The sequence below is a fragment of the Branchiostoma floridae genome, chromosome 11 (assembly GCF_000003815.2).
Source record: "Branchiostoma floridae strain S238N-H82 chromosome 11, Bfl_VNyyK, whole genome shotgun sequence".
Classification (NCBI taxonomy): Eukaryota; Metazoa; Chordata; class Leptocardii; order Amphioxiformes; family Branchiostomatidae; genus Branchiostoma; species Branchiostoma floridae.
This window is the reverse complement of record NC_049989.1, coordinates 315,488-342,401: the sequence shown is the minus strand read 5'-3', so window position 1 is coordinate 342,401 and position 26,914 is coordinate 315,488. Positions and strand designations below refer to the sequence as shown.

Below are 26,914 nucleotides of genomic sequence, written 5' to 3'. Positions count from 1 at the left end.
CACACACACACACACACACAAACACACAAACACACGCACACTCACCTGCACTATGTAGTACCCTGCAGTTGAATCTTTCATGTTAAGGTATCAGGGAAGAGACTCGGGTCAGGATCTGGCCAGTGAAGTTCAGCATGCTGCTGATGTCGGTTGCCCTGTACGCGTCAGCTGGGATGGTGGGGCTTGCCCACTGGTCTGGATAGCGTGGACTTATGTTGTTGCAGTGGAGGCTCGACAGGTCATAGGTAACACGCACGACCTCGCAGAAGTTGGATTGGTACTCAGCAACATTGCTAGCCAACCGGTCGAGTCTGTGATCGAATGACTTCGATCCATGCACAGCAAACCCAGCGGCTTTCAAAGCTTTCTCCGCGGCTTGATGACACATGGAGGCAGCGCTGCTGTAGTATCTATGTTGCTCACAGAGTCTAGCGGAAGCGAAGTCAGTTTGTGCCTGTCGAAACCATCTGCGAGCTTCACCGTAATCAGGTGAGAGACGTGTGCGTTGTCTTTGCGATTCGTCGCTTGAGTATTGAAAGCGTTCCTCATAGAAACCACCACTCGCATGGCCTCCACCCTGTGTTGTTTTGGTGATGGTCAGATCGTCAAGTTGATTGAACATTTTATCGTAGTCCGACATCTCTCTGTTTCTGCCTGTTCGCTTGCGCCCGGACCGCCGTCTAGAGTGGGAGCGTCTTGGTCTCGGGATGTCCGCCTCGAATTCTTTAATGTATTCGTCATCCTCCCTGAGCATTCTTTTGATTTCATCCCTAATGTGTCCAATCACTTGCTGAGCGTAGTCTTCATCACTTGGATTTGACTTTGGATGCCAGTACAGATACAGTCGACCCACAACCCTCTTGTGGTCGTCCTCTTCTAAGTCCCAGGCCTCTTCAAGAACTTGTGTCACATGCTGCATGGCCTCCGCCCTTTCCATGACTTGTACTGCCTGTTCCTTGTCCAATGAGTACATTTCGGTTACTTTGACAAGAAGGTTTTCATCTCGATTTGCGTCTATTTCAAATATACGTTCAAAGTCTAGTGTGACATTGGCCTGTGCTTGTTCGGTGTTTCCTTCAGTTTGTAACAAGGATAACTTTTCACCCGATGTGGGAACTTTAGCTACTTCATGTTCCTCGTGGTCCATGGGCAACGCACCTAAATACAATTCTTTCACGACTTTTGCGAAGATGGCCTGGAAAACATTTTCTCCCTTGCCGGCACTGGGGAGTCGATAGGCTACAATATTTCCCTCCTTCAAGTTAATGTCTGGTCTGAAACTTATAATACAGAGTTCTTCAACCGAAGAACCCAAGGAGTAGCCATACCCTGTATTCTGGAGAACTTCGTATCTTATCTTGTCTAGTGTGTCTTTTGTTGGTTGACGCTGCATCAACTCTTCTAGAACATTCCCAAGATCCATATCGTACTCCGGGAACACATTACAGAGAGCTTTTGCGAGTTGCAAATTGAAAGACATGCAAATTCTGCTTTCTTCAAATATGGCATTGTGCTTCAGAAACATGTTAAGACAAGTTGAGTCTTCAGACGCGGATTTCACGGAAGACAGGCACACCTGCATTGCTTTCCCCTTGCTTGACGTACCTACGTTCTGTAGGTCAAACAGTTCCAGTTCTATAGTTGTGTAGCAGTGAAGCCGTATGTTAGCAAGCCCGTCACGAACTTTGGGGATCAGCTCACTTTTGTCCATGGATTTTTCTCCGGTAGAAATGCTCAGTGCCAAAAGGCGACAAAACTCCACATCTCGGAGTGTCTTGTCGTAAAACGAGCGGAAGGGACATCTTGCTCCATCCTCACATGGGGTAGAGAGTTCAGAGAACTTTTCCTCAGTGATGTCACTCAAGAATACTGGGCGAAACTGTTTAGGGATCGACTCTACAGCGACTCGAGAAAGCTTTAGCCAATTCGTGAGACGTTTGTGACCGAGGTCTTCCACATTGTGATTTTTGCCGTCCAGTATGACAATGTTTTGTGATGGCTCTAGTGTGTTCTCTTCCGAAGGAAGGTAAAGGATTGGTTGGGTTGTTTGAGACATGAAACTGAGCCACTGTTCAGGCCCATTGTCTCCACACGATAGCTCCACGATACGCACAACTGCCGCACAAGCAACCTTCCACGGTAAGGCGTCTTCATGTAGACTATCTGAGCCAAACCTATTCACAAGTTCACTCAGGATGAGTGCGTACTTTGCCAGTGTTACACTCTCTGTGGCTCCTAGACATTTGAATAACTGTTCATACGGGCTTAACCGTCTGTATGGACGGTAGAGATATCCTTCAAAGACGGCTTTGTTTTCCGGGCTCATTTCGAAGACAACCCTTGAACCAACAGCAAAACTTTGACTGGAATCCACTTCGACGATAACGCAGGGGACAGTGCAAAGTTTTTGGTTGATCAGTTGACAATTGTCACATTCTGCTCTAGAGGGTGGCCTTTCGCCTTCAAAGCAATGACCAAAAATTTCTGCGCAGGATTCTTGAAGGAACTGGTAGATGCTTTCCATGACCTGACACAAGTTAGATCTAGCGATTTTACCATCTTGCTTGGAACAGATATTCACGCAGTTGTCGATAACATCTTTCAGGGGTGGCCTATCTAATACCCCTAGCAGTCTTGTTACGTCATCAGAGGGAGGACGCGCCCACTCGGGAAGAGCCAGTGATGTTGTCCAGACCAAGGATTCCTGATCAGATGTAACCGACCCGCGGAAACAGACGGCGTCCTTGTCTGCACTTGGCTGAATATCCGTCAGACGTTGGGAAGGATGGTGACACGGAATAAATCGTGTCTCTGATACCTCTTCTAGCACAGTAAGAAGGTCATTTACATGTCTAAACAGGTAAGTCACAACTTCTCTGGCCAGCAGCTCAAGACTTGTGCTGTCTTCATCCCATTTTCCACGTAACTTCTCTTCCACAGTCCTGGCACACCTTAAAAAGTGATGCGGGTCCATCTTGGTGTGTAAACCAACGTCATGCAGGAAGTCTAGCCAGGTGTCATCACAGAACGGCTGCGGGGGAAATCTTATAAAGTCAACATGTTCCTGTGCTACAACAAAGAGTGGCTCATTGAGGTTGTAAAACTGATCAGCAGTGAACAGTTTACCGTGAATGTTTGCAATGAACGCTGTTGTCTGCAGTTTTTGTAGCAGCTCATACCTCTGTGGGCTTTGTGTGCTTAGCGAAGGCAGTAGATGATCTTTGATATGAGTCAGGTACGACATGCGTTGTTCACTGTTGCTCACAAGATGGAAGGCAGGAAGAATATGCTGGACATACAGTATGACTTGGTTAACTTCCGTCACCTCTAATACTTCGTATAGTTTCACCAGGTTTGGATTGAACTTCAAGACGACACAGCCCGTGGGTTCCAAAAGAGCGTTGATATTCAATTGACTGGTATTCGCATTGGTACTTAGTGCAAGTACCTTCCTCACACCAGAGATACATCTCAGTATTCCGTCCAAAGTTTCGAAGACTGGAAGCTTTCTAAGAATACCTAACTTAGTGCTTCTCAGAAGATCGTCAGCGTCTCTTTGCAGGTGCTGGAGTAAGGCGGCGCACTCGACCTTGTCTAGAGTGCCCTCGAGACTGTACCCGTCATTCATGACACCTTCAAGTACAGTTATCACGTCTTTACTAGAAGCTGGTGACGCCAAGTTTTTGTCTATGACGTTTACTCTTAGAAGACCCTCATCTATAAAAGGACAGTGCAATTTCTTCAAGATATCCAGAACTGTGGGAGAGACCTGAGTGTCTGTCGTGAAGGTGAGCTTCGCATTGGCAAGAGAGAAGAGAGAAGGCCGTGTGCTGGGGATGATCTGCCAATACTTAATTGGGTGCAGACTGTGCCCATACTTTGCTTTCTCATCTATGAATGTCCACAGGAGTTTAATCCATTCAGCTGTTGGTCTTGTTAAGGTCTCATCTGGACGCCAAGAGTTGTGTCCGGTTGTTTGAGCCAAACACTCATCTGGGACGATGTCAGGATGACTAGTTGCCAGCGATGCTAAGTCTTGGATGTCCAAATACTTGACTGCTGTTCCTGTTGGGTCTTGTAGTAGTACTTTGGATAGCATTTCAAGAAGGGACTCGTGCACAAATAGGTATGTATACTTCGCGGAAACAAGCGCGTGGTATGTGGATATGTACGCGTGATTATCTTTGTTGAATCTGTAGAGATTTTTGTCCTGAGCCAAAAGTAATGGTACGTCATGTAGACAGTCATTCAGGTTGTGAGATTGCTTGCGAACTGGACTCAAACAATAGCTTAGGATATTCTTAAGACCTTCTGCGTCTTCAATGAGACAGCTATTTCGCACACATTCAAGGTCTTGTGACTGTAGCCATTGGACAGTGCTAAGTGGAGAAAAGTTGATGACATCGATACAAGCATGTTTAAAGTTGTTATAGATACAGCCCATGTACTTTGTTTCCACGACTTTGCATCCAATGGATAAGAGAGTCTTCTTAGCGACACATCTTTGCGTTTCGCTTGCATCATCATCTATGACGTCGCCGTCAACTTCAAACAAGCAGTCACTTGGCTTTTCGAATGTGACGGATGAGGAATTATCTGTATCTACAACTACAGGCAATAGATTCTCATCTCTGTTTGCGATGATGCGGTACACCTCAGCAGCTAACGCGTTGAAGGAAACCGCCTCTGCTTCCTCGTTCACCACAGGAAACAGTGAGCAGTACTGTCTCAGTTGGAATCCTTCAGACAACACTTGTGATAGGGACTCCACCATTAAGCTCACACAAGCTGGTGCTAATAGCTGCGTCTTCAACAGTTCGTTCCACTTTCCTCCTAAACCACTGCTTGCTAGGTTCCTTCTGGATGGATCTAGGGCGAAGTGGCCGTTGACATGAACTGGAAGACATGTCGTTGGTGTTGGTAGTGGAAGGTAGCAAAACACTTGACCAGACAATTTGTCACTGGTTTGCAGTGATTGGACGGCATTTGTTACGTCTAGTCTAGTCTCGTCAAACAGCGCAGCAACAGCTACGCGTGGCATAATGCACTTAAGTCGGGCAAATGATAGCTGTTCTGCATGGAGGTCTGGCCGCTTGTTGAATCCCACTCTCTCAGAAATAAGCCAATTTCTAACGGTCTTCTCATTGTCGTGTGTGTCTTCTGTAACAACTTGGTACGTTCTCTCAACGGGTGGAATGGATAAAATACCGTGTGCACTACCCGACTTATTCTTAACATGCTCTGAGTGTTTCTTAATGTGATTTGTGATATCGGAACGGTTTGATTGTGCTTTCTCCAACATTGTCTTCCTGACAGCACAGTTTTCAACATAACTCTCTGGCGTTTGCATTTCTGAATCATTCCCTTTGATGGTGGCGAAGACAATTTTTTCAATATTATTGAGGAACAAGATGGACTGGTTAGCTTCCTTCCAAAATAAAGTCATCATGTCATTCATATCATTTGGCGGAAACAAAATATCTGTAATTTTGCTTACAGGCATTTCTTTTGTCCTCAGAGGGAAACGGAAAAGGGTAGATCTCTTTAAAGGGGCTCCTTCATTAGGCACGATGAACGTCTTTAGGACGTCTGGAAACTTATCTTCCAAGTCTTTCACGGGGAACAGCCGCCCCCCTGGTTTTCTCATCTTAGCTCTAGGGACATATCGATCGTGAGGATCAAATATGCACATCACGTCGGAGTCCGTGATGAAAGAAGGACAGTCAGTGAGATGATACACGGCGTTGAAGCCGACACCAAACTGTCCTATGGTGGAACCTTTCTCTTGTTTATTTCCCTTTCCAACTTTCTGGATTGCTTCGATGTCACTTTGGCTGAATGTTTTATTGTTATAGACCAGCAAGGCTGGACCCTGCAGGGGCTTCCAGTCTATGCCGAAGATCCTTTCGTCTGAATGACCCCTTGTGTCGTATATGAACTTGACCTCAGTTGCTCCTGCATCGTCTGCATTCTGAAGCAATTCTTTGAAAATGTCCATTCCTGTGGAGTATGATTCCAGAATGCCCTTGATTCTGTCCGTCATCTCTTCAGTTTGGCCGAAATCTTCTCCAATGTCACAAAAGTCCTCAGCCGTTTGGTCGAATAGTTTGGATGTTACAGTCTCCACACCAAAGAACTGTACGGCTTGTTCTCGTGGTATTTGAGGGTGAACATAGTAGGTAATCGATGGATCCTCCGGTAGCCAAGTGGCGTCGTTGTACGCAAGTTGTGAAATTGCTCGAAGAACCTTTTCCCGATCTGGCAAGAAAACCTGTCTCCTCAATGACATTTCGACACCAGTTCGGTTACTTTGTAAACGCTGAATGTGTTCTCTTTCAAGGTTATGAGCAAGAGCGAGAGAATCCTGCAGGTCGGATTCCTCAAGTGGCCGGCAACCATACTTGCCTGCCATTCGTTTCAGTGCACCCACAAAGTCTACAGCCTCAAAAAACTCCTTGACTCCACAAGATCTCAGAAAAGTCCTGTATGGTTCAAGTTCGTCTGGTACAGTTCTTAGCACAGTCATAGCTCGTCCGTGATTTCTAAAGGCCAGATCTCTCGTTCGTACAAAATTTCCATCCTTGGTGATGTAGATAAATGGAATGTCGATGAGGGTTTTTCTCACAACGTCATCAGTGATAATGCATTTCTTCTCTCTCTTCCCGTCCTTATCCCCAGCTAGTATTTTACATGAGGTTGTCTGTAGAAGCTCATAAATTGCATGACAAAAGGTCGGAAGGCTTGATTGGCTATTCTGATCCGTAGGTGGCTTCTCCGCAACCATCACCAGATGCTTCACGGCGGTTCTAGCTAGATGTGTCATGTTCGTCACGTCCTTGATCAGGGCAGGCGTTCCTACGACAAATTTGTAGAGATACGACATCCTTTTCAGAGCTTGATCGATATCTGGATACCATGTGTCAAATGACTTAACACGTTCCCACAAAATTTCCCAGGGGAGAGATTTTTCCATCATCCCAAGTCGCCTCAGAGATTTTGATCTTCGTGGTTTCTTCAGTTCTGCCCCGAATGGAAACCTTTGGTCATCTTCGTCGAAAAGTTTGCCAACTTTACTGTCAGGGCGCACCAATTCAAATGGGCAGCGCAATAAGGTACCCTGTGGAGAGCTTGGCACACAAGGGAGATGTTGTAAAGATGTGAACGATATGTCTTTTTCCTTTGAAATCTCATCAAAGATTACATCAAGCAGATGAAGAACGAAGCTGTCGAGGATCAACCTGTGATTTGCCAGATAACCTTGCTTCACTGCAGGGTAGAATACCTCACTATAAATGGTATTCAGCGTGAAGGCCGTGCTAGTTGGTCCTGGATCTTTGCACGTTTGAAGGCCTTCAAACACCCAACTAGGTATATCGACAGCCCCTTGTGTGGACCTGCCAACTTTACGCTGTTGAGCTATCCAGATATTAAGAATTTGCAGGGCTTCCTCACCAATCACACTATCTCTGAGAGACGGGTGTAAGAAGGTTGCCTCTTCAATGGAGATCCAGTTCTGGTCCAAGGAGAGTAGTACTTTCGATGGTGACCTCACGGCCTGCTCATAGAAGCAAGGAATGAGATTATCTCGATACAAAGCCTCCTCAACTCTTGAAATGTTTGGCCATATACGAAACGGATCACTGACGAGAGATGCAGAATTCCCTTGGATCAGTGTAAGATGTTGAAGAAGGGTAAGATACGCCGTGGGGATAGCGTCACGTAGCAGGCACTTATTCCACTCAACTTCCATTGACTGCTCAATACCCGAACCAGACCTTTTACAGATTCCTTGACGGTTGGAGAATATGGCGAACGGAGCATTCATGTGTATGGGTAAACCCGTGAATTCTGGAAGAGGTAGAAAACAGAAAGCGTTTCCGACAACACTTATTGGAAGATTCGTGTCTGCGTCGAGGCAAGCTGCAACACTTGCGCAAGGTAGCAGTCCATTCTTCTTGCCCTGTTCAGTTTGCGCCATCCTGAAGGACTCAGCTGATCCAATGCAGGAGGAGATTAGCCACCTCTTGTTTATCCTAGTCCCTGATTCTGTCGCTATTCTGCTGTCAATGACTTCCACAAAGACGTCTTTTAGAATTGAGGGAACTTCTGGGGGACGTTTCGTCTGTTGGCCTTCCATGTACGATGATGCTGTTTGCAGAAGATAGGGTGGTTGGTCTTCAGGCCTATGTGATGGGGATTTCTTAATCAGTGGCGCGACTGTGCTCTTAACCTGCATCATTTCCTTCCTTACCCCCTCTTCGTCTATCTCGACCACTGTGACAGAGCGAACATGTTGGGTGAAGAGTAGGAGGCTGTCTAGATTCTGAGCAAAGTGGGTTAAAAGCTTGAACAGTTGCTTACGGTCGTACACCGTGCTGCTGATTTGACTTTTTTCGGCCTCATCTTCAGTGCGGAAAGGAAAGCGAAACAGCGTTGCTGGATATGTGTCAGAGTCGAAGATATTACAATCAAATATTCCGTTGAACGGCGCAAACTGATCTCTGTAGATGTTTCGTATTTCATCTCGATTCCATTCAACCTGGACCCCTTCAGCTGGGTCATTATCGTTCACCACGGGTCCCAGATGTGTTTTGTGCGGATCGAAGCAGACGAAATAGTGTCGACTGATGAAGCTTGGCATGTCTGTTATATGATAAACCGAGTTAAATCCCAAACCAAACCTGCCGATTTTGCTGGTGTCTCTTTTCTTTGTCGCTCCAGAAATTTCATTGATGTTTTGCATGTCTTCGTCTGTGAATACTTTGTTGTTGTAAGCCCAGAGGGCGGGGCCTTGCCAAGCGGCCATGCCGGAGGAAAACAATGACTTTCTTGATCCCGAGTTTTGTCTCCAGTCCACGGCAAACTTCACTTCAGTTGCGCCTGCATCGTCGGCATTCTGGATGAGCTCGTAAAAGATTCCAGAACCTTCTTTGTACTCGTCTATAATTGTCTTGATTCGTCTTGTGATCGGTTCCCTCTGTCCGCAGGCTCGCATGCCTGGTCTAAGGGCAGTGGGCTGAACAAGCCTGTGTGTCAGAGATTGGATTCCCAGCAGGTTCGCCATCTTGGGAGAAATACTTTGGTGTAGCATCCGAAAGGAGCCGCCCATTTGATTGTTGTGTCCCTTCTCACGGAGCCAATCGCTATCACAGTACATACAGTCCTTCGGAGGCACAAGTCTGGTCTTTCCATCCTCGTCATGTGTGGGAACTAACAGACCCTCTAAAGCACATGCTTGAGAGCAGTTTTTCGTCAGAAAGTTGATGATTTTCATGGAAAGCTCGAGTTGTGACTGCGACAGTGATTCTCCATCCCCACATTGCCCCTGGATGTCGTGCAGCACCCTGACAACATGTTCGTCCTGCCACGTGTCGAAAACTCCCATCTGTAAGAAGAACTTTCTCAGCCTCTCGTCAGAGGGGAGTTGGGTGGGGAGAACGAACAGATAAGGACTGAGGTCAAAAGTCATATCTGAGCTGACGGCAACTCTCTCAGGAGACGTGAACCCACTTCCGTGCCAAACCCAATCTGTCAGATCGAAACGAGAAACTTCGCTTTCAAGTTGTTGACGAGTCACTTGTCTGTCTGCGAAGTGCTGATAAATCTGGATGATCATGTCAGTAAGAGCCCCCACGCTCTTACTTGGCGTACTAGACATGTAGGAAATGTATGTTTGGATGACTGACTGCAGGTGCTGGACGACATTATTGACTGGTGGTGGTTTGGGCCACTTAAACACGGACTTAAACTCTTCAGATGGTTCCCCATCTAAGATGGGCATAGTTGATCCTACCAGGCTCATCATCGCCTTTTCTACTACGTTGTCAGGCGTGGCCGTCACTACATTTTCCCCAAACCACCCTAATTCAGCAGGGTAACCATCTGGACTCTCTCGTCTGCAAGGCATCCACTCATATCCTTCAAGCAATCGTTGGTCACTTCCAGTAAAACACGATGTTTTCCGACTTATACATCGCAACACCGTTTTAGCCTTTATGATGGCAACACCCGGTTCCATCTTTGACACCAACCCTGCACTTGTCACAACGTTAGTAGTGGTCAGTGTGTTTTTGAGCCCCAACATCCTCAGCCTTGACAAATGTGGCTCTGTACAATATGCTCCTGTTGGAAAGACATTTTCACCTGCGAAAAGATCCTGGAATTGAGGAGGGGTAGGGTCAAAAAGTTCCGACGGCTTTGCAACTTTACCATCTCGCCGCGTCACGAAAGCAATCCTCTTAACATGACTTATGATGTCACCCTTCTGCATCTGTAATGAGTCTAGCCTGTCAAGAACCCAGATCATTATATTCTGCACAGTTGAAGATGGTAAGGCTGGCATGATGGGTAGAACGTCTTCGATTAAGAGTTCTGCCAGCGTCAGTTTATGAAGCTTTAGTATTCTGCTGATGCTCACAGAACTACTATCACGTGAAGATAGCAGCCACCGGTTTAGAGGTACATCCTCAGGACAGTCGTCGTTCGGAAGAGCCACAGAAATACACTTGGCTGATGTAAACTTAGTCGGAGCGGACGGGTATGTACTCTTCTGGCATTCCAGGATGGGAAGGCTTCTCAAAACAATTTTGTGCTGTTCCATCAAGTCGCCGTCTTCGATCTTTGCAAGAAAACCTCTCAGTAAGACTTTCTCTTCTCTGTTCAGGACGAAATCAACCAATGCCTCTCGCCCTTCGAGAACAGACAAGACCCCGGTCGGTGTAGGTGATACAACGTAGTCCGAGATACGACTATGTGAAATGTATGGTGCAAGTGGAGTGTGGAGGAGGTTTACGCCAACTTTTTCCATGATGGCACAAATGCCATTTAGTTTAGTAGATCTTCCCTGCTTCATCATTGCCCCGAATTTGCGAAGTGAAAAGAGAACGATTTGCTTGCTTTGTAGAGTGTATGGTGGAAGTAGAGGCACACTTTCAAACTTCGTCAGAGACTTGGGGAACTCTTGGGCAATCCATTTCCATATTGTTTCCAGCCATGTTAACGGTGGTTGTGTGACTTCATCTGGTTGCCAAAGAATCTTACTCAAAGACTCGTTACACCATCCTTGGGGTAGCGCAGAGGTCAAGAGCCTCACGACATCATCTGGAGTCAACTCTCGAACTTGTGTGACCCTTGTTCGTGCCAAAGCCGTCAGGTGGTGGGACAATGTAGGGTTAATTTCATCATCAACAAGCATTTGGTTGAGACATGGAAGAAGACTAGCGGGATGTCTTTCAGAGGACAAATATACATCTGAGGCAATTCCTGTATCTCTGAAATGCACAAACTCTTTTGACTTCAGAGGTAGGAGCTGTAGGCCTGACATGTCTTTGTAGGAACTGTCAGACATGGTGTACTCCAATAGATGAAGCTTCATATGCCAGGAAATGTTTGACAGTAGAGCAGGAAACCTTTTCAGTGTTGCTCTTACCAAAGATGGAGACACTGTAATCGGCTTATAGCCACCTATTGCTATCGCAGTTTGTACATGACCTGGAAGCGTTGCAACATTGACACCTACACCAAGCAATATTTCATCGACTGCCTCTTTGACACTTATGTCATCAATGTCATTTGCGTAAATCTTAGAGAGATATATCCATTGTCCGTTTGAAGCCTTCGTGTGGAATATGGATAACTCAATGGCATCCACTGCAAATTGAGAAAGAATCTCTTGCCATCTTGGTGACAGTTGGTGTGGCCATGAGTCGTATATCAGGGACGGCATGATACGTGATTCTTCAATATGCTCTGTGGCTGCCTTCAGGAGCTCTGCATACACTTTAGGAATGAGACGTGTGAGCAACAGCGCGTTCCACTCAGTCGTGTCGTCTCTGTGGTCGGATGATTCCCACGTCACAGACCTCCGGTTGTCGCTGAGACCGAAGTATCCTTGAACGTGCACGGGAAGTCCCGTGGAGTTTTCTGGGTCAGAAGGCAGGGGGAGGAAGCAAAATACTCGCCCCTTTGGAGGCTCATGTGCTTTCATCGCCACCCCTACCCAAGGTATGACTCCTTGCCGGGTGCACAGCTGTTCTTCCTCCATGTTCACAAGATCAAACACTTTGTTCTTCACCAGCCACTGAGCTTTCATCTTCTGTCCTTGTGCGTTTTCAGTTCTTATCGTCACCAACTGGCAGCTCTCGACATCTCTCTTCCCGATTGAAACGTCGTCAAGAAATCTGGCCCACTGATTCCTGTTGCCGTGGGATTTGGTAATTGCGGTGAAAACAACTGTTTTGCTATGGGGGTCATCTCGCTCCTTAACTGTAACTTTCTCTATGCTCTTCAGGAAGAGGAGTAGACAATCTCTGTCCACAAGAAGTTCTGCGAAGCGCTCCCGCATTCTTGTAGGCGTGTAGATGGTATCTGATAGATCCGATGGAGCGATACGCAAGGGGAAACGAAACAGCGTGTGTGGGTAATGTCTGTCTTGCCCAAGCTTGTCTAAGGTGTTTAAGAAGGGAAGGAACTCTGCGTACCTTTGACAGTAGGTGATCTTGTAGCGTCGCCCGCCTTGACGAAAGGCTCTAGGATGGCAAAGTGGATTCAGGATGGCAATGTAGTCTCCACTCATCACGCTCGGGACGTCTATGTGAATGATATAAAAGGAAAATACTTAGCATTACTTTCTTGCGCCCGAAATCCCCACATTACACGTTAAGCCAGTGGATACTTTTTTTTTTACAAAACCAGTAAATACTCACGTTTTGACTTCCCTCAGACAATTCCTTTAGAGCTTTTAACTGGAGTTCCGCTTCTCTTTGCTATTTGTAGCCAGTGTGGGTGGTGCTTTTGCGGCGAGACCACTGTCCCAAACGTGGTTAAGTTTGTTTCACCCTCGTCTTGGTTCTAAACTTGCCTTCCTTATCCAGACTGCCTCCTTGATCCACCAGATATGTCTGTTGTCTTCTTTGTCTATGACCTTGGTCCCAGGGTTGTAGCCAGCCTGAAATCATTTTCAGTCCCCCCGATTTTGAATCAGAATTTTGAGGTGTAGAGTTTGCTGGTAGACTAAGCTGTATATCTGCTTTGGTGAAAAATTACACAAGAAGACAGTTTTTTTTTATGTTTCCTGACTTAACATAACGTTATAGTTTTTGTCCATTACAGAGGACGGAATGGGCAAAATTTTTTCAGTCCCCAGCTGCAAAATTCCTTCAAAGGACTGAAGGACGGGTGCTGGCTACAAACCTGCTTGGTCCCCTCCCAGCCCAAATTTAAAACGCTACCTTTATCGGCTACAAGGCAACAGGCTAGGGTTCTCAGTTATCTTAAATAAGACTAGAGGACAGAGAACAGACTACGGGCCGATTCTTGGGGGGGGGGGTGTATTACGTCAAATCCTTTTTCATAGCATCCAAAGTATTTGAAATCTTTTAATGTAATTTTTATGCTGAAAAGATCATATGTTATCAAATATATACAGTGGTAATTTTTATTACATGTCGATTAATAATTCATAATCATTTCCGTTAAGCATATATACTATCCAAATAAGAAGCCTTTTTAAGCTTGAAAATCTTAATTTTAATTTTATCACACTATCATATATGATAAAAAATTAAGATATCTTAACTATCAAATAAATACATACATATTTACATATGCATGCAGCAGCATTTGTCTGTCATATCTATTTTTTATTCTTATACTTCATTGTTTAATTGTTTTTCAAAAGTACGGGCAATTTTAAAATTACATACTGTGCATTACCTGTAATATGGTACACCGAGTTGAAGCCAAGTCCAAACCGACCAATCAGGAACGGGTCCTTTCGTTTCGCTCCCTGTTCGGTGGCCAGGATTCCCTTCCAGTCCTGCTCCGTGAAGATTCCGTTGTTGAAGGCGTACAGGGCCGGCCCCTGGTACTGCTGTAGTTCAGGGTACTTGCACGTGACTCCGAGTGTGTTGTAGTCGGTAAGGTCCAGGAGGAAGGATACCTCGGTAGCGCCAGCGTCGTCCGCATTTTGGATCAGTTCCTACATACCCGGTTTAAGAATAGAATGGTTAGAGTTTACAATGACCAGGGCCACAAGTACTGATAGTGATTTTTGTTACATGTACTTATTTAGCGCCCACGTACAATTCATACTTTCTTCATTGTGAAAATCTGCAAATATATAATGACAAGACATCCGTACCTTTAAACATCGTTAACACATGACTTTTTACGGAAGTGATTATGACTAAGACAACTTTTGCAAGAAATCTTCTCCTGGTATCATTCCTTGGCATCTGCCCACTAAACCCCTTCAATATTAACAATTATAACAATCATCAGAACTAGTGATAAACCTAAACACAGTTTCCCTGTAGACAAGGTAGGCCCCTTCTTATTGATTTCCTATACCAACATAAGAGGTCTACACTTCCCAAACTTTTCAGAATCACATCTTCAAGAAGAAAAATCTGACTTTATGTTTCTTTCAGAAGGAGGTCAGTCCTAGAAAACGAACGGACGCGGACTATGAACGCTAAACTTTCGCTCTCGTTTTTGTACCATGTATATGTAGTTGTATATGTTGATAGATTTATTAGGACTAGATGCAATCTGTATCTCTTTTATATTTTATCTGACCCTTACCTCCCTCATGACTTAATAAAAAGCATCATGCAAGCCGATCTGAGCTTCTCATGAATAAAAAAGGTTAAAACAAAACGAACAAATGCCTGGCTACTCCTCTCTTATATGTATTCCCAAGCACGACCCGTTAAAACGTCAAGGCAATGGACAGGTACATAAAGGATGGGTTTCCATGCGGGAGGGATCTAACCCATCAAGACCCTGACTCTCCATACATGTGTTTCTGTGTCACACCTGCCCACTGTACTTGGCCCAAGACGACGGTGTTGAAAATTGACAAAATCTTGTCCGAATGGCCGCCAGCAAGCATACATATTTGTGGTGTCTTTAAAGTCCATCATAAGGAGTGGTTACAGTAATGTACCAAAGTACTGATGATGGTGACTGCACCAAAGAAGTTGACACAAGAATTAGCCAAGCTAACCAGGCTTTTAAGATCCTCAGACTAGTTTGGAGAACTAAAAATATACATATCAGTACCAAGGTCAAAATCTAATGAGGCAATGTACTCAGTGTGCTAGCGCTGTTGTATGGTGCAGAATGCTGGAAAGAGAAGGCGCGCATCAAACATAAACTCAATGTCTTCCAAAATAAGTGGTTACGCAGGATCCTGAAAGTATTCTGGCCGAACAGAATATCAAATAGAAACCTCCATGCAAGAACAGGGCTTATCCCAGTTGACAAAGAAATCGAGGCGCGCATGTGGAGATGGCTTAGCCATGTCTGCCACATGAAACATGACAGATTACCAAGAGTCGCACTGCGATGGACTCCGCAAGGAAAAAGACCGAGAGGAAGACCGAAGGAAAACTGGAGACGCTGTGTCGAGAAGGAAGTAAAAAGGAGGGGGTTCACCCTAGACGAGGCACCCAGAATTGCTGCAGACAGAAACAGATAGAAGGACTTCCTGATGCCTCAAGTACCAGCGGGTACAGAAGAGGACTGAGTGAGTGAGCGTACTCCAATAAGACAGACGACGAGGGTAGATACTGCCATGATTTTTCAATTCTCTATGAGCTAACCCAGATTGTAAACCAACCCACCCGTGTCCTAGATATACGGACGTTAATGGCCAATATGCAAATCTGTTAGACCTATTTCTTACTAGTTGTCCTGAAAGATGTGTTCCTACTATACTACCCCCACTAGGAACTTCTGATCACTCTGTGGTGTCCATTGAGGCTGATGCTAAGCGAAAAGAATCATCTGATGTTCCTTTTCATCGGACAATCTACCGTTACTCCCAAGCTGACTTGGACGGTTTCAGAACATTCATTGCTGAGATTCCACTTCCAACTGTATTCAAAAAACTCAGCCGTTGTTCCGTCTGATTGGATTCTCGCTGGAATTGATAATTTTTCCTCAAAGAAATACCATCAGAGACCAAACAGCCAGCCTGAGTGTGCTGCTGCAATTGCCCATCAATCACCGCTTCCATGATTACAATCGGAACAGGTGCAGCGAGACTCTGAAAAAAAAACCCTGCACGTAACCGTTGTAAGAGTTCTAAGGAACGCTAAGAATAGTTATCATGCTAGATCAGCAGAAATTGGCTCTCGCGAGTTCTGGAGAATCATCAGGTAAGTCTTAGATAGAGGCAAAGCATCTATACCTACTTTTATAAATCGCCCCGAGGTTCTTTGTTCTTCCTCTGAGAAGGCCAACGTTTTGAAAATAATTTTGCCACTAACTCTACTCTTGATAACCAGGGTTATCCATCCACTTCCCTATTCTCCTGCTCTAACTGCTAATTTTCTGAGAAACATCAAACGTACAGCTCGTGGTGTTGCAAAGCTCATTAAAGATCTTGATTCTATCAAGGCAACTGGACCAGACAAGTCCGGCAGTTGTTCTTCAAACATTTCACCAGAATAGTCTCCCATCCTGGCCGAGCTCTTCAAGCTTTACCTACAGGAAACCATTGTGTGGAAAGTATCATCAGTCATTCCTGATTTTAAGAATGCTGGGGAACGGTCATCTCTATCCCAGTATCGGCCAATTAGTCTTCTCTGTATCATTAGTAAACTCTTCGAGTCCTTCATTAACAAGGCAGTAGCACTCATCTTGAAGCAACAAAATCCTCGGCGACAAACATGGTATGGGTATCGTCCACGGCAGATATTCTGTCATAACCCATCGAATAAGTGATCGTGGCTTTGTGTCTAGAGATGTTGCCTTAAATGTATCAAAGGCCTTCGACAAGGTATAGCATAGAGGTTTGCTGCGCAAAACTGTCAGCTATGGTATCTCAGGGAAGGATTACGTTCTTTCGACAACAAAGTCATTTTTACCCTGCATATCTCTGAAGTTTTTACGCAATCAGGTACTTTTTGTACTGGTGGTTGAAAAAGAAATCTCCAATGTCCTATGTTCTAACAACCTAATGAAATTATTTTCATATATTTCTTTATTTCGGATGATGTCGACCAATAACGAATACGTTAAGAAAGATGCCTATGAAAAGAATGTACTCTTACCTTTAGGATCTGTCCGCTGTCTGGATATTTCTTAAGGATGTTTTCTCTCAGGTGTTGAGATAAGGGTGGCAGGTAGGGCCCGAATGGTTCACCTGCATGTAGGTAGGGGATATCTGTCAATCTGGAAGCGAGCTGGCATACGCTGTAAACTAGAGTTCAACGACCTCATACATTCGCCTGATAATGTTGACGACTGACGTGTAATAAATGTTTCGCATAAAACATAATACAAACGCAATACGTAACTAGAAAGGAAGACATTTGCTTGGGTGCAAATACAGCATATTTCAGCCATACCCATTCCCACGCAACATTGGACTGTTCCATGTCACCCCTGCGCAAAAATGCAATATTTTAACTGTAAGTTATCCCCAAAAGAGAACTAATATTGTGAATTGATTCCAGGTCAAAACAGAGCTTGCCCAATATGCCCCGGGCCCATATGGAGGAATATAATCTTCCACAGGAGCGTCTATGCATAACTGATTGGTTTTTAGAATTGTGGCAACTCTTATTTTTCCGAGAGTGAAAAAAAACGCATCTTCCATTCAGAAAATTTTCATCATAAAATTACATTACGCCATTCAACAATTTCCACTTCGATAACTAGGTCTAAGTACCGTCATAGTCTCCTTGTGATGTGGGTACATTTATTATTGCAGTGAACTTTTTTAAAAGTAGGGCATACGTTTTAATAATTGTCAAGCAGGTGCAGGTACTGTGTAGGAGTGTGTTTTTTTTTCAAGCTAAAAACTTCAAACTTCTTCTTGTTTTGTATGAGCGGAGACGTCTCCAATTTTTACAAGAATTTTACCACCCTGTCGCTTCATTTCTTTTCTGAAAAATCCCAGGACCAACAAGTTAACTTGATTTGGCTTTATCTATATACTAGTATTTCATTTTCCTTCGAATTCTTTGTTAAGTATATGCCCCTGCATACCACTGTTAAATTGTTTTACGTTGTATGCAATCAGCCATCGGACGTAATCTTGTCTGAGTGTTATAATTTCCTGCTCGTAGCGTGCGAGACCTGGAGGATAGGAGTTTCTACCTTGTTCGGGGGTTTCTTTGCGGAGGTCAGTGGTGATACTCTGGTACTGAGAGTGTTTTATTGGGCTCAAACTCTGGCAGTTTAAAGTTACTTACAATTTGAATGTACAAAGTTTACGTAAAAAAAGAACAACAACAACACTAGAAGTACCTACATTTGTTCGGGAAAAAATACATGCATTCTCGCCACTGTCAAACTTACGTATCAAAACTAAACGCAAACTGTCCAATTTTCCCGCGTTTTCTGCCAAGTACCATTTTCTCGATTGTCTCAACTAACCCCCAAAGTCAAATCTGCCGAAAATGATTGATAGTGCCATGCGGAATGTTGGTAAATTCATCGACACAGACTTGCATTCTAACGTTCAATGCACGCGTACCGTCCGTTACCGCTCAAATGACCCTGTCTTAACTCCAAATCCTCGCAAACTACAATTTAAACCGGGCACAGGGTAACATATGGCCACTGTAAGGCTGTAATATGCATCTGTTTGTGTTTATACGGGATAGCAAGGCCCCGCTTATGAATATTAACTAGCATTCGGCTTCCTCGTCGCTGATTGGCTGGCGTCCATAAAGCAATTAACTCTCTCCCCAGACCGCTGGCACCTGGCACGTGTGGGCTCTGGGGTCACAGGAGTTCACGGGAGAAGGCCGAAAGAAAACCAATTTCCCCTCAGAAAAGTGCAGAAATTAGTAATTTGAAATTGGTTTATGCCAAAAATTTTACTTGGATCATTTTACCAACTATCTAATGCCTATCTACACCAAATTTAAGGTAATTCCATTGTAATTCAAGGGTACAGGGGGCCAAAATATACCGTTTTGGTCAAAACATGACCTTTAAACTTCAATAAAATCATTTTAGAGGCAGATATGAAAAAAATGAGAAAAACACCTCGGTATTGACCTACTCTACCCTTGTGCAAAATTTCAGGTCATTCGGTTCAGGAACGACCGAGATAAAGGGATTTGAAGATTTGACAGGAGAAAACATTACGAATACAATATATTTCACCATACCATATATGGTATGGCTGAAATATAAAAATGGTAAAGAAAACAGGAGAGCGTAAGCAGCTCAAACTTAGCCCTCCTACTCTATACAAGACTAAATTAATTGTTATCGATGAATGATACAAGTAAGGTAATTTACATAGTATGGTAGTGGTAAATAATAAATAAGGGTGATCAAGTAACAAATTAAGATAAGATAGGAACTGAATATATGATTCTGCTACAGGGGATAGGGATGATTAGATGGGTTTTCAAAGCAGTTTTAAATCTTCGAAAAGAGGATGTTGTTTGTAAACTTTTCTGTAGACTGTTCCATATTGTAACACAATTGTTATCTTATGGAGGGCTGTGCTAAAGATGCACGAACGAGAAGAACATGGAGTTGGTTTCTTTGCCTGGTATGATAGTTGTGTACAAGTGAATTAGTGTTTAGGAAATAATCAAACATATCCTGACCTATCCTGAGCTGAGATTGTTGGATTAAAGATTAAAAGTTACTCGTGAATAAACTGATTTGTAACTTGTAGTGTCGGACCAAAAGTCATAATCTATGCTTATGATATTTTCACCACAAAATATGAGGAAGATATTTTTTAGTATTAATGATAATTTGTTTGCTTCAAACAAAGCTACTTTACAAAATTAGCCAGTTGTATCAAAGAATAAAGTTTTTTTTATAAAAAAAGAAATATGTTGCTGTCATTGGCAAACAGTATGGAATAAACCAGAGAAGGCTTCCGCTAGATCGTTGATGTAGATCAAAAATAGCAGCGGGCCTAAGTTGGCTCCAGTGGCAAAATTGGCTCCACGTTGAATTTCGTTGCCTGTAGAGTTCAAAATCCCGTAATGTTGTCTGTTAATGAGATAGTTTCGAAACCAAGTGAATGCAATGCCAGTAATACCACAAGCAGATAATTTCCGGAGGAGTATGGTATGATCAACGGTATCAAAAGCTTTACATAAGTCTAAGAAAATTTCTATTGTATATTTGTTTTTGTCAATGGCCATGGATATTCTGTCAACTAATTGTATAAGAGCAAGAGACGCTGATGCACATTTACGGGACCCATATTGATGTATACATAGAATATGATTAATGTTGAGATATTTCAGCAGTATATTATGAACTAGTCTTTCAAACATGAACAGTAGTTGTTTTAAAGTAAAGTTGCGTCTCCTCCTTTGAATATAGGTATTACCCTTTGCAATATTTGTCCCGGTTGGAAGCTCTCCATGTTGTAATAATTAGGAGTAAGGATGTTTTAATGGCCAATTTTTGGGCTGCGGACCTAATTTCATTAAAACTAGTGGCAGAGTCTTTCAAGCTGAAAACAATTTCCTTAGTCTATTTCTTAACGTGCACAAAATGTGTGTAGAAAATGACGTTCCTAGTCGACTTCGTGGGCACAAGAAAAACGCAACTTCTTATGCATGTCTACGTCTGCAGCCACCATGCATCAGACATGGTGTGTGTGAACGATTGATTGATTGATTGGTCTGCAAGGAGGCTAGCCCACAGAAGCCTTTTCGCCTTTGTTACTGACACGTATTTGTTTCTACACATTGTCACTGTATGCCACCGGTGGCTCTCCGAACAAAGCAATGGAGTTTTCACCTTTACACGCTCAATTTCACCGGTGTTCAAAAGCAAATACGTATCAGTAACGGCGTCTATTTGCTTATGTTGTGACAAAGGCGGGGCCAGGGTTAGTGTGGGCCAGCTTCCTTGCAGACACGCCAGTTATTTTTTTCCTTTCGCAGGCCCGAAATTTCAAAAGAGAAGATTTCAAGTGAAGTGAAGTGAAGTAAAACAAGAGTTTGTGGCTCATAACAGAACCACTGACGTAATAACTCAAAGTCTCAATACTTTTGCGTTCAAAGGAAATGAAACGTTCCTTTCAACATACCACAATGGAACTGTATTTGTATGTTGGAACTCATTTAGTACAATTTTATTTATAATACAACCTAGAACTAGAGTTCCACGACACCATACCTTCGCCAAATGATTTTGATTTGTGGTTTTCGCTAATTACGCAAATAAAATCCTAATTTGCATCAATAATATCAGTTAACCATCTCTTCCATCCAATGACAGACATACACAAGCTATGTTAAGAAAGAATGGTTTAAGTATATTTTCTGATAATCTATACAAATGAGGCCCTCATTTGCATAATTGATATTCAGTGATGTTCACCTGTTCATAGCAAATGCATGTCATTAAACACAAAGGGATTAATGCATTTTCTCATTCATCATGCAAATTGGGTCTTTATTTGCATAATGTTTATCTATTAATATTCTTCTCTTACTCATTACCAATATCAGGTGTTGCAATATCCCTATAATGGAACAGAGCGGATTTAGACAATTTTCTCAAAATTGCTTCAATTAGATTTCAATTTGCAGAATTAGTATTTAACTAGTATAGGAAGCATAACTTAGGCTATCTGTATACCGAAAATCATGACGATCAGTCACCCTCTTCTTGAGTTATTTCCTTTCAAAGTCTGACCCTAAACCGGTTCCTGCAATTCTAAAACAAGCCGCTAGGGGGTTCAAACCTATCCCAAAAATATTCAGCCACAAAAGCTATCTACCATCTAAAATCATGACCACAGCATGTCCAGAACTGGCGATATCGAACTCGGACGTTCCGCTACAGTACCATACCATACAGAGCCCAAAATCTAGTAATTTCCAGGTCTTATCAAGACCTACCCACACACCAAATATCAATACGATTCATATAGGCGTTCTCGAGGTACGTGTATGGTGACCTTCTACAAACACCCCACACCCCCACAAACGCTACCGAAACTAGAGTTCTACGACCCCATATCTTCGCCAAATGATTCCAACCTTTACAACTGCTATATAATTACAGGGTCGCGTAGCGAATCCCTGTATTGTTTCCTTAGCCATCCATGGGTGCCGCCATGTTGAATTTTGACAATCCATGGGTGCCTCCATGTTGAATTTTCACGTCACAATCAGTGACCAATGGACTGTTCTGTTTCCAGTGACGTCACACTCTATTACTTATCCATTACTCTATTATTTATTCATTACATCTCTATTACTTATTCACAACCTTCAATTATCTAACCATCATGATGTCAAGCTATATAAAGGGGCTAGACTTTTGTGCACTTTGGTTTGTGGGTTTGTCAAATTGTGTCAAAATGATATTAAATAACGTTTGGTCAAGACTAAAGGGCTATCAATATGTAAGGACAAAGATGACTTATTTTTCTGATTTGACAGAATATATGTTGTTATTCCATTTGAATAGATAATTGCTATAATTGCTAGGTAGCGTATCTTTGAGGGAGCTCATTATCATAATTTCAGCAAATGAAAATTACCAATGCAGCCTTACTGTTAAATGGTAGGTGTTTAATATTTTCGTCAAATCTAATTGTTATCATTAAGATTACCATGAGATGTGAAATTTATGCAAATGAGGCAATAATTTGCATATCAATTTCAAAATTATAAAAAGCCGTTACACTTTTGATATTCATACCATATGTTCCTTAAAGTAGAGAGGAATGTAGCAACATGTTAATTATGCAAATTTTGACGATCATCTGCATAATTTATCCATGCAGTAAAATAAGGCAAGCTTTATTACGTGCACTGTTTTCTGTTTGGTCGAGCGTCCCTTGCACCTCGAGTGTACGTACGTGTGTCTCAAGTACTTAGAACTTGCTGAATGAAGGGGGTTGTTCTGGCGGGGCTAGTCCATTTCTTATTGCAGAAGGGACTGTTTAGGTGGGCCTGTATATGTTCACACCTGCCTTTTATCATTACCTAGCTAGAATTTCACCTGGCATAAATTACACTTAAAAGCGACCCTGTGTGTATGTGTGACAGTACACATATTTATCTCTAGTTCAAATACAATTCAATTTCTACAACTGGATAAAAATCGGATATTGTCTGACCACAGGGAACTACATGGTTTACATTTGAGTGACATTTGCATATGATCCTTACAAGTTAGTGGTTAAACCAGTTCTTCTAGTTAGCTGTACTTGTATTGAATTGTTCTGCCCGTTCATTCTAGTGACACTGAAGAAGAGTGATGGATGTCACTCGGAATGTTTTTTATCCAGTTGTAGAGATTGAATTGTATTTGAATATTGCTTACCTGAATGTCTAACCTTCATAGACGAACTGATGTATTAATTGAGTTTGTCATTAATTAAGCAAATAATATTCTCCTTTGCATAAACCATATTACTGGAACATTTCCTCCACCAAACAACAGACGTACACAGTCTATGTTAAGAAAGGAGGTTTTCTTCCGCAATTTCTGATAATTTATGAAAATGAGGACCTCATACCGAATGTCAATACCATTCATCCAAGTATATGCTGGTCTTCTACATACAAACACACGCTACCGAAAATATGACTTTCTCGGCGAATGTAAATATAACTTTCTTGGCGAAGGTAATAAGCGAAAGGACAGCTTTTTTTCGAAAGCACTTGTTTTTCAAGTCGCATTTATGAAATCAAATACCGTTTCTATCGCAGACTTTACAAACAATAGACCAATACATAAGTCATGGCCAAACATCTGTATACAGTCTTGTAAAAAATACGTCATACTGTTACACCTCCCCCACTCTACGGTAGAAAATAACACATATTGTCAATCAGACCAAATGGACCAGAATGGAAATAAGGTACTTTGTGAACTAAATCTTCCTGTTTTGCAAGAGGCCTAATTCTGAAGGTCAACGCTATAGAACTACATACAATAAAGAGATTTCACCTGAAACAAAATTCTGTGTGTGTGTGTGTGGGGGGGGGGGATTAATCTGCTACATGTAGTTGTTAACGTTAACTACTATGCAAATGATGTCTACAAACCTTCTTCCTCGCCTTCTTCCTCGGGTAGCCCTGCCATCTTGGACTGCGTTGAACTTAACGCTCAGCCGAAAGTCAACATGTTGAAGACGTTCTTCCTAGAAAAGACTGCAGATAAGGTTGACAGCCGTCGCCTACTATTAGTACCCCGGATTCGAAACCTTGAGACTTCCCCGTCAATGCGTCGCTATTCAAGGTAACGCCCAATGAGGTCACAAACACGGTATTCATACTTGATTGACGAGGTCACGGGTCGTATTACCTTCGCCAGACGGTTAATGGTATGTTTTTTTTCAGCGTTCGTCTGTGTTTTTGTCCGCCTGCCATCAAAAGAAATCGAGACTAGAAAGGCCGACATTTGTTTGAGAGCAAATACAGTATATTTCAGTCATCTCCCTCCCCATGCAACAATAGACTGTTCCAAAATCACCCATGTGCGAAAATGGAACACTTCTCCTTAAAAATGTGCTTAAAATCACTTCTACTAATCACACTTTAGACCCAAAATGAATCTTACAAAATTCCCCCGTCCAAGAATGGACTTTTCCAGTGCACCTCATGTGAATTTACATAATAGACCAGACCAAAAATACTCCCACTGAAAACATGGCCTTTTGAATGAGAAAATAAGTCCAAAATTGAATTTGGAAAAAAAATCCCCCGTGCATGTGATATTAACTCGATTGCATTCACAAAACCATGATCTGGCGTTCACACGCAATTTGCCCATCCAGTCATGGAGAGGTCAGAATGCAGCACATGTCTTTCAGAAATATGACTGACATCGCGAAATGTTATCTTATGTAGGTCTTTACCCCAAGGAAACACCAACAGACGAATTCATACCTTGGTAAAGTAGATACAGCAAGTATATTACTGAAAAGAAAAAGATTTTCGATGATAATTAGCGCGATTTGGGGCCGAATTCGGCCAGTTTGCGTCGGATTTTGATTACCATTACGATGTTAGGTTCAAAATAAAGATTGACGGCGGATGCACGTGCGTGTGCTTGCTATTTTCCATTAAACACAAGGGAAAGCATTTATACTATGCATCAGGCATGTTGTGAGTCAATATTCTTCTAACCGACCACCTGTCCCAATCGACCGCTTTTGCCCGTTCCCCCGGGTGGTCAACTTGGGTAGATTTGACTGTACAACTAATGTTTAGACAAGAGTGTGTACATGCATACAATGGGATAGCCTCTACCAGGCTCCACATGTCACGTACATGTATGTCATGTCGATAACTGTAGTTTCGGGCCGGCTGACTCATCTGCTGAGTTGTCTATTTGACAATTTTCTAGTGACATGTGGAGATTGGTAGAGGCTAAGAAAACGAAACAGTTGTAAATTGGGCCAAAAACAATTACTCAAGCAACTGGATATGATTTTGGAAACGGTCAGAAGTTTCAACTGGAATCCACCAGTTTTCGTCAGTGACTGGAGTGATCTGGAAGAAACAGGTCTTTTATACTTTCATACTTGAAGACAATTTTATATGCCCAATATAGGAAATGTTGTATTGTAAGAAATATTTGGACTGAAGACAATTTGGAAGAATATTGACGTTTTCCTTATTTGGACATCTTATTCGTATAGATCAATGAACGTCAGGGTTTCTAAGACGATAGATGCACATGGATCAAAAGCCCCATCTAACGGCTAAAATAGTATTGCAGGAAAAAAAAAGGCTAGTCCTTTGTAATACCATGCTAGTTGGGTGTCAGAGGTCTAGTCTGAATACAGGTCTACGTACATTAAGTACCAGATTGGGAGTGACAGTACAGATTGGTCTGAGTGGTTTAACTGGAGAACCGTTTTGTGCACTGCTCAGGGCTGATCCGTAATCATTGACGTGTCACAGTGCACAGTACGCTGTAACGTATCCAGTACACGGTCCAACTTTGTAACTTCGCATTATTGTACACGCCGAATAATTGCACGAACTACGCTGGCAAATTGGGTGTGCAATTAAACGGCTTCTAAATCGTCCTCAACAGTTATGCAAATCAAGTCCTAAGTGCGTTTGTGAAGGTTAAACATCCAGGTAAGCAATATTCAAATACAATTCAATCTCTATAACTGGATAAAAAACGGATATTTACTTCCGGACGTTTCGAGTGACATCCATCATTCTTCTTCAGCAAAAGCAGAATGAACTAGTCAGAACAATTCAATACCAGTATGGCTAACTAGAAAAACTGGTTTAACCACTAAATCGTTAGGATTATATGCAAAAGGTTACACAAATGTAAATCATGTTAGGATAGTTCCTATGGTCAGACAATACGACACCTACATTGGAGAAACCAGTCAACCACTGAAGGCAAGGTACAAACAACACTGCAGGGCTACAGCAAGTGGATACTCCTCTGCCATCTACCACCACACTCAGCTACACCAAGGACATTCCTTCAGACTGGATACTACAGACATTCTTGACCGCGAACCACGGTGGTACGAACGGGGTGTTAAGGAGGCCATCTACGAGCAGATCTACAACCCCACCTTAAACCGGATGGGAGGACTGCGCGTAGAACTTTCCAGTACATGGGACCCCGCCTTGCACCACAAAGGACAATAGTTTTTTCCTATGGTATTGTCTGACCATAGGAACTATCCTAACATGATTTACATTTGTGTAACCTTTTGCATATGATCCTAACGATTTAGTGGTTAAACCAGTTTTTCTAGTTAGCTATACTGGTATTGAATTGTTCTGACTAGTTCACTCTGCTTTTGCTGAAGAAGAGTGATGGATGTCACTCGAAACGTCCGGAAGTAAATATCCGTTTTTTATCCAGTTGTAGAGATTGAATTGTATTTGAACAAGTCCTAAGTGGTTCCATTAATAAAGGGTTAATGCCCCGCCCCGAGGTGTATATAGGTGAGATAATCCCT

General features: G+C 42.9%; 1 protein-coding gene across 1 annotated transcript; it reads right to left on the bottom strand.

The window, feature by feature from the left end:
- Positions 1-54: 54 nt before the first annotated feature.
- LOC118426100 (sacsin-like) lies at positions 55-24,309 on the bottom strand. The gene is made up of 4 exons (XM_035835358.1): positions 24,015-24,309; positions 17,061-17,152; positions 13,714-13,978; positions 55-12,588 (listed from the first exon to the last, which is right to left on the bottom strand). Exons 1-4 carry the CDS (start codon positions 24,049-24,051, stop codon positions 83-85), a joined length of 12,900 nt encoding a protein of 4,299 aa, XP_035691251.1. The 5' UTR covers positions 24,052-24,309; the 3' UTR covers positions 55-82.
- Between the last annotated feature and the right edge of the window lie 2,605 nt (positions 24,310-26,914).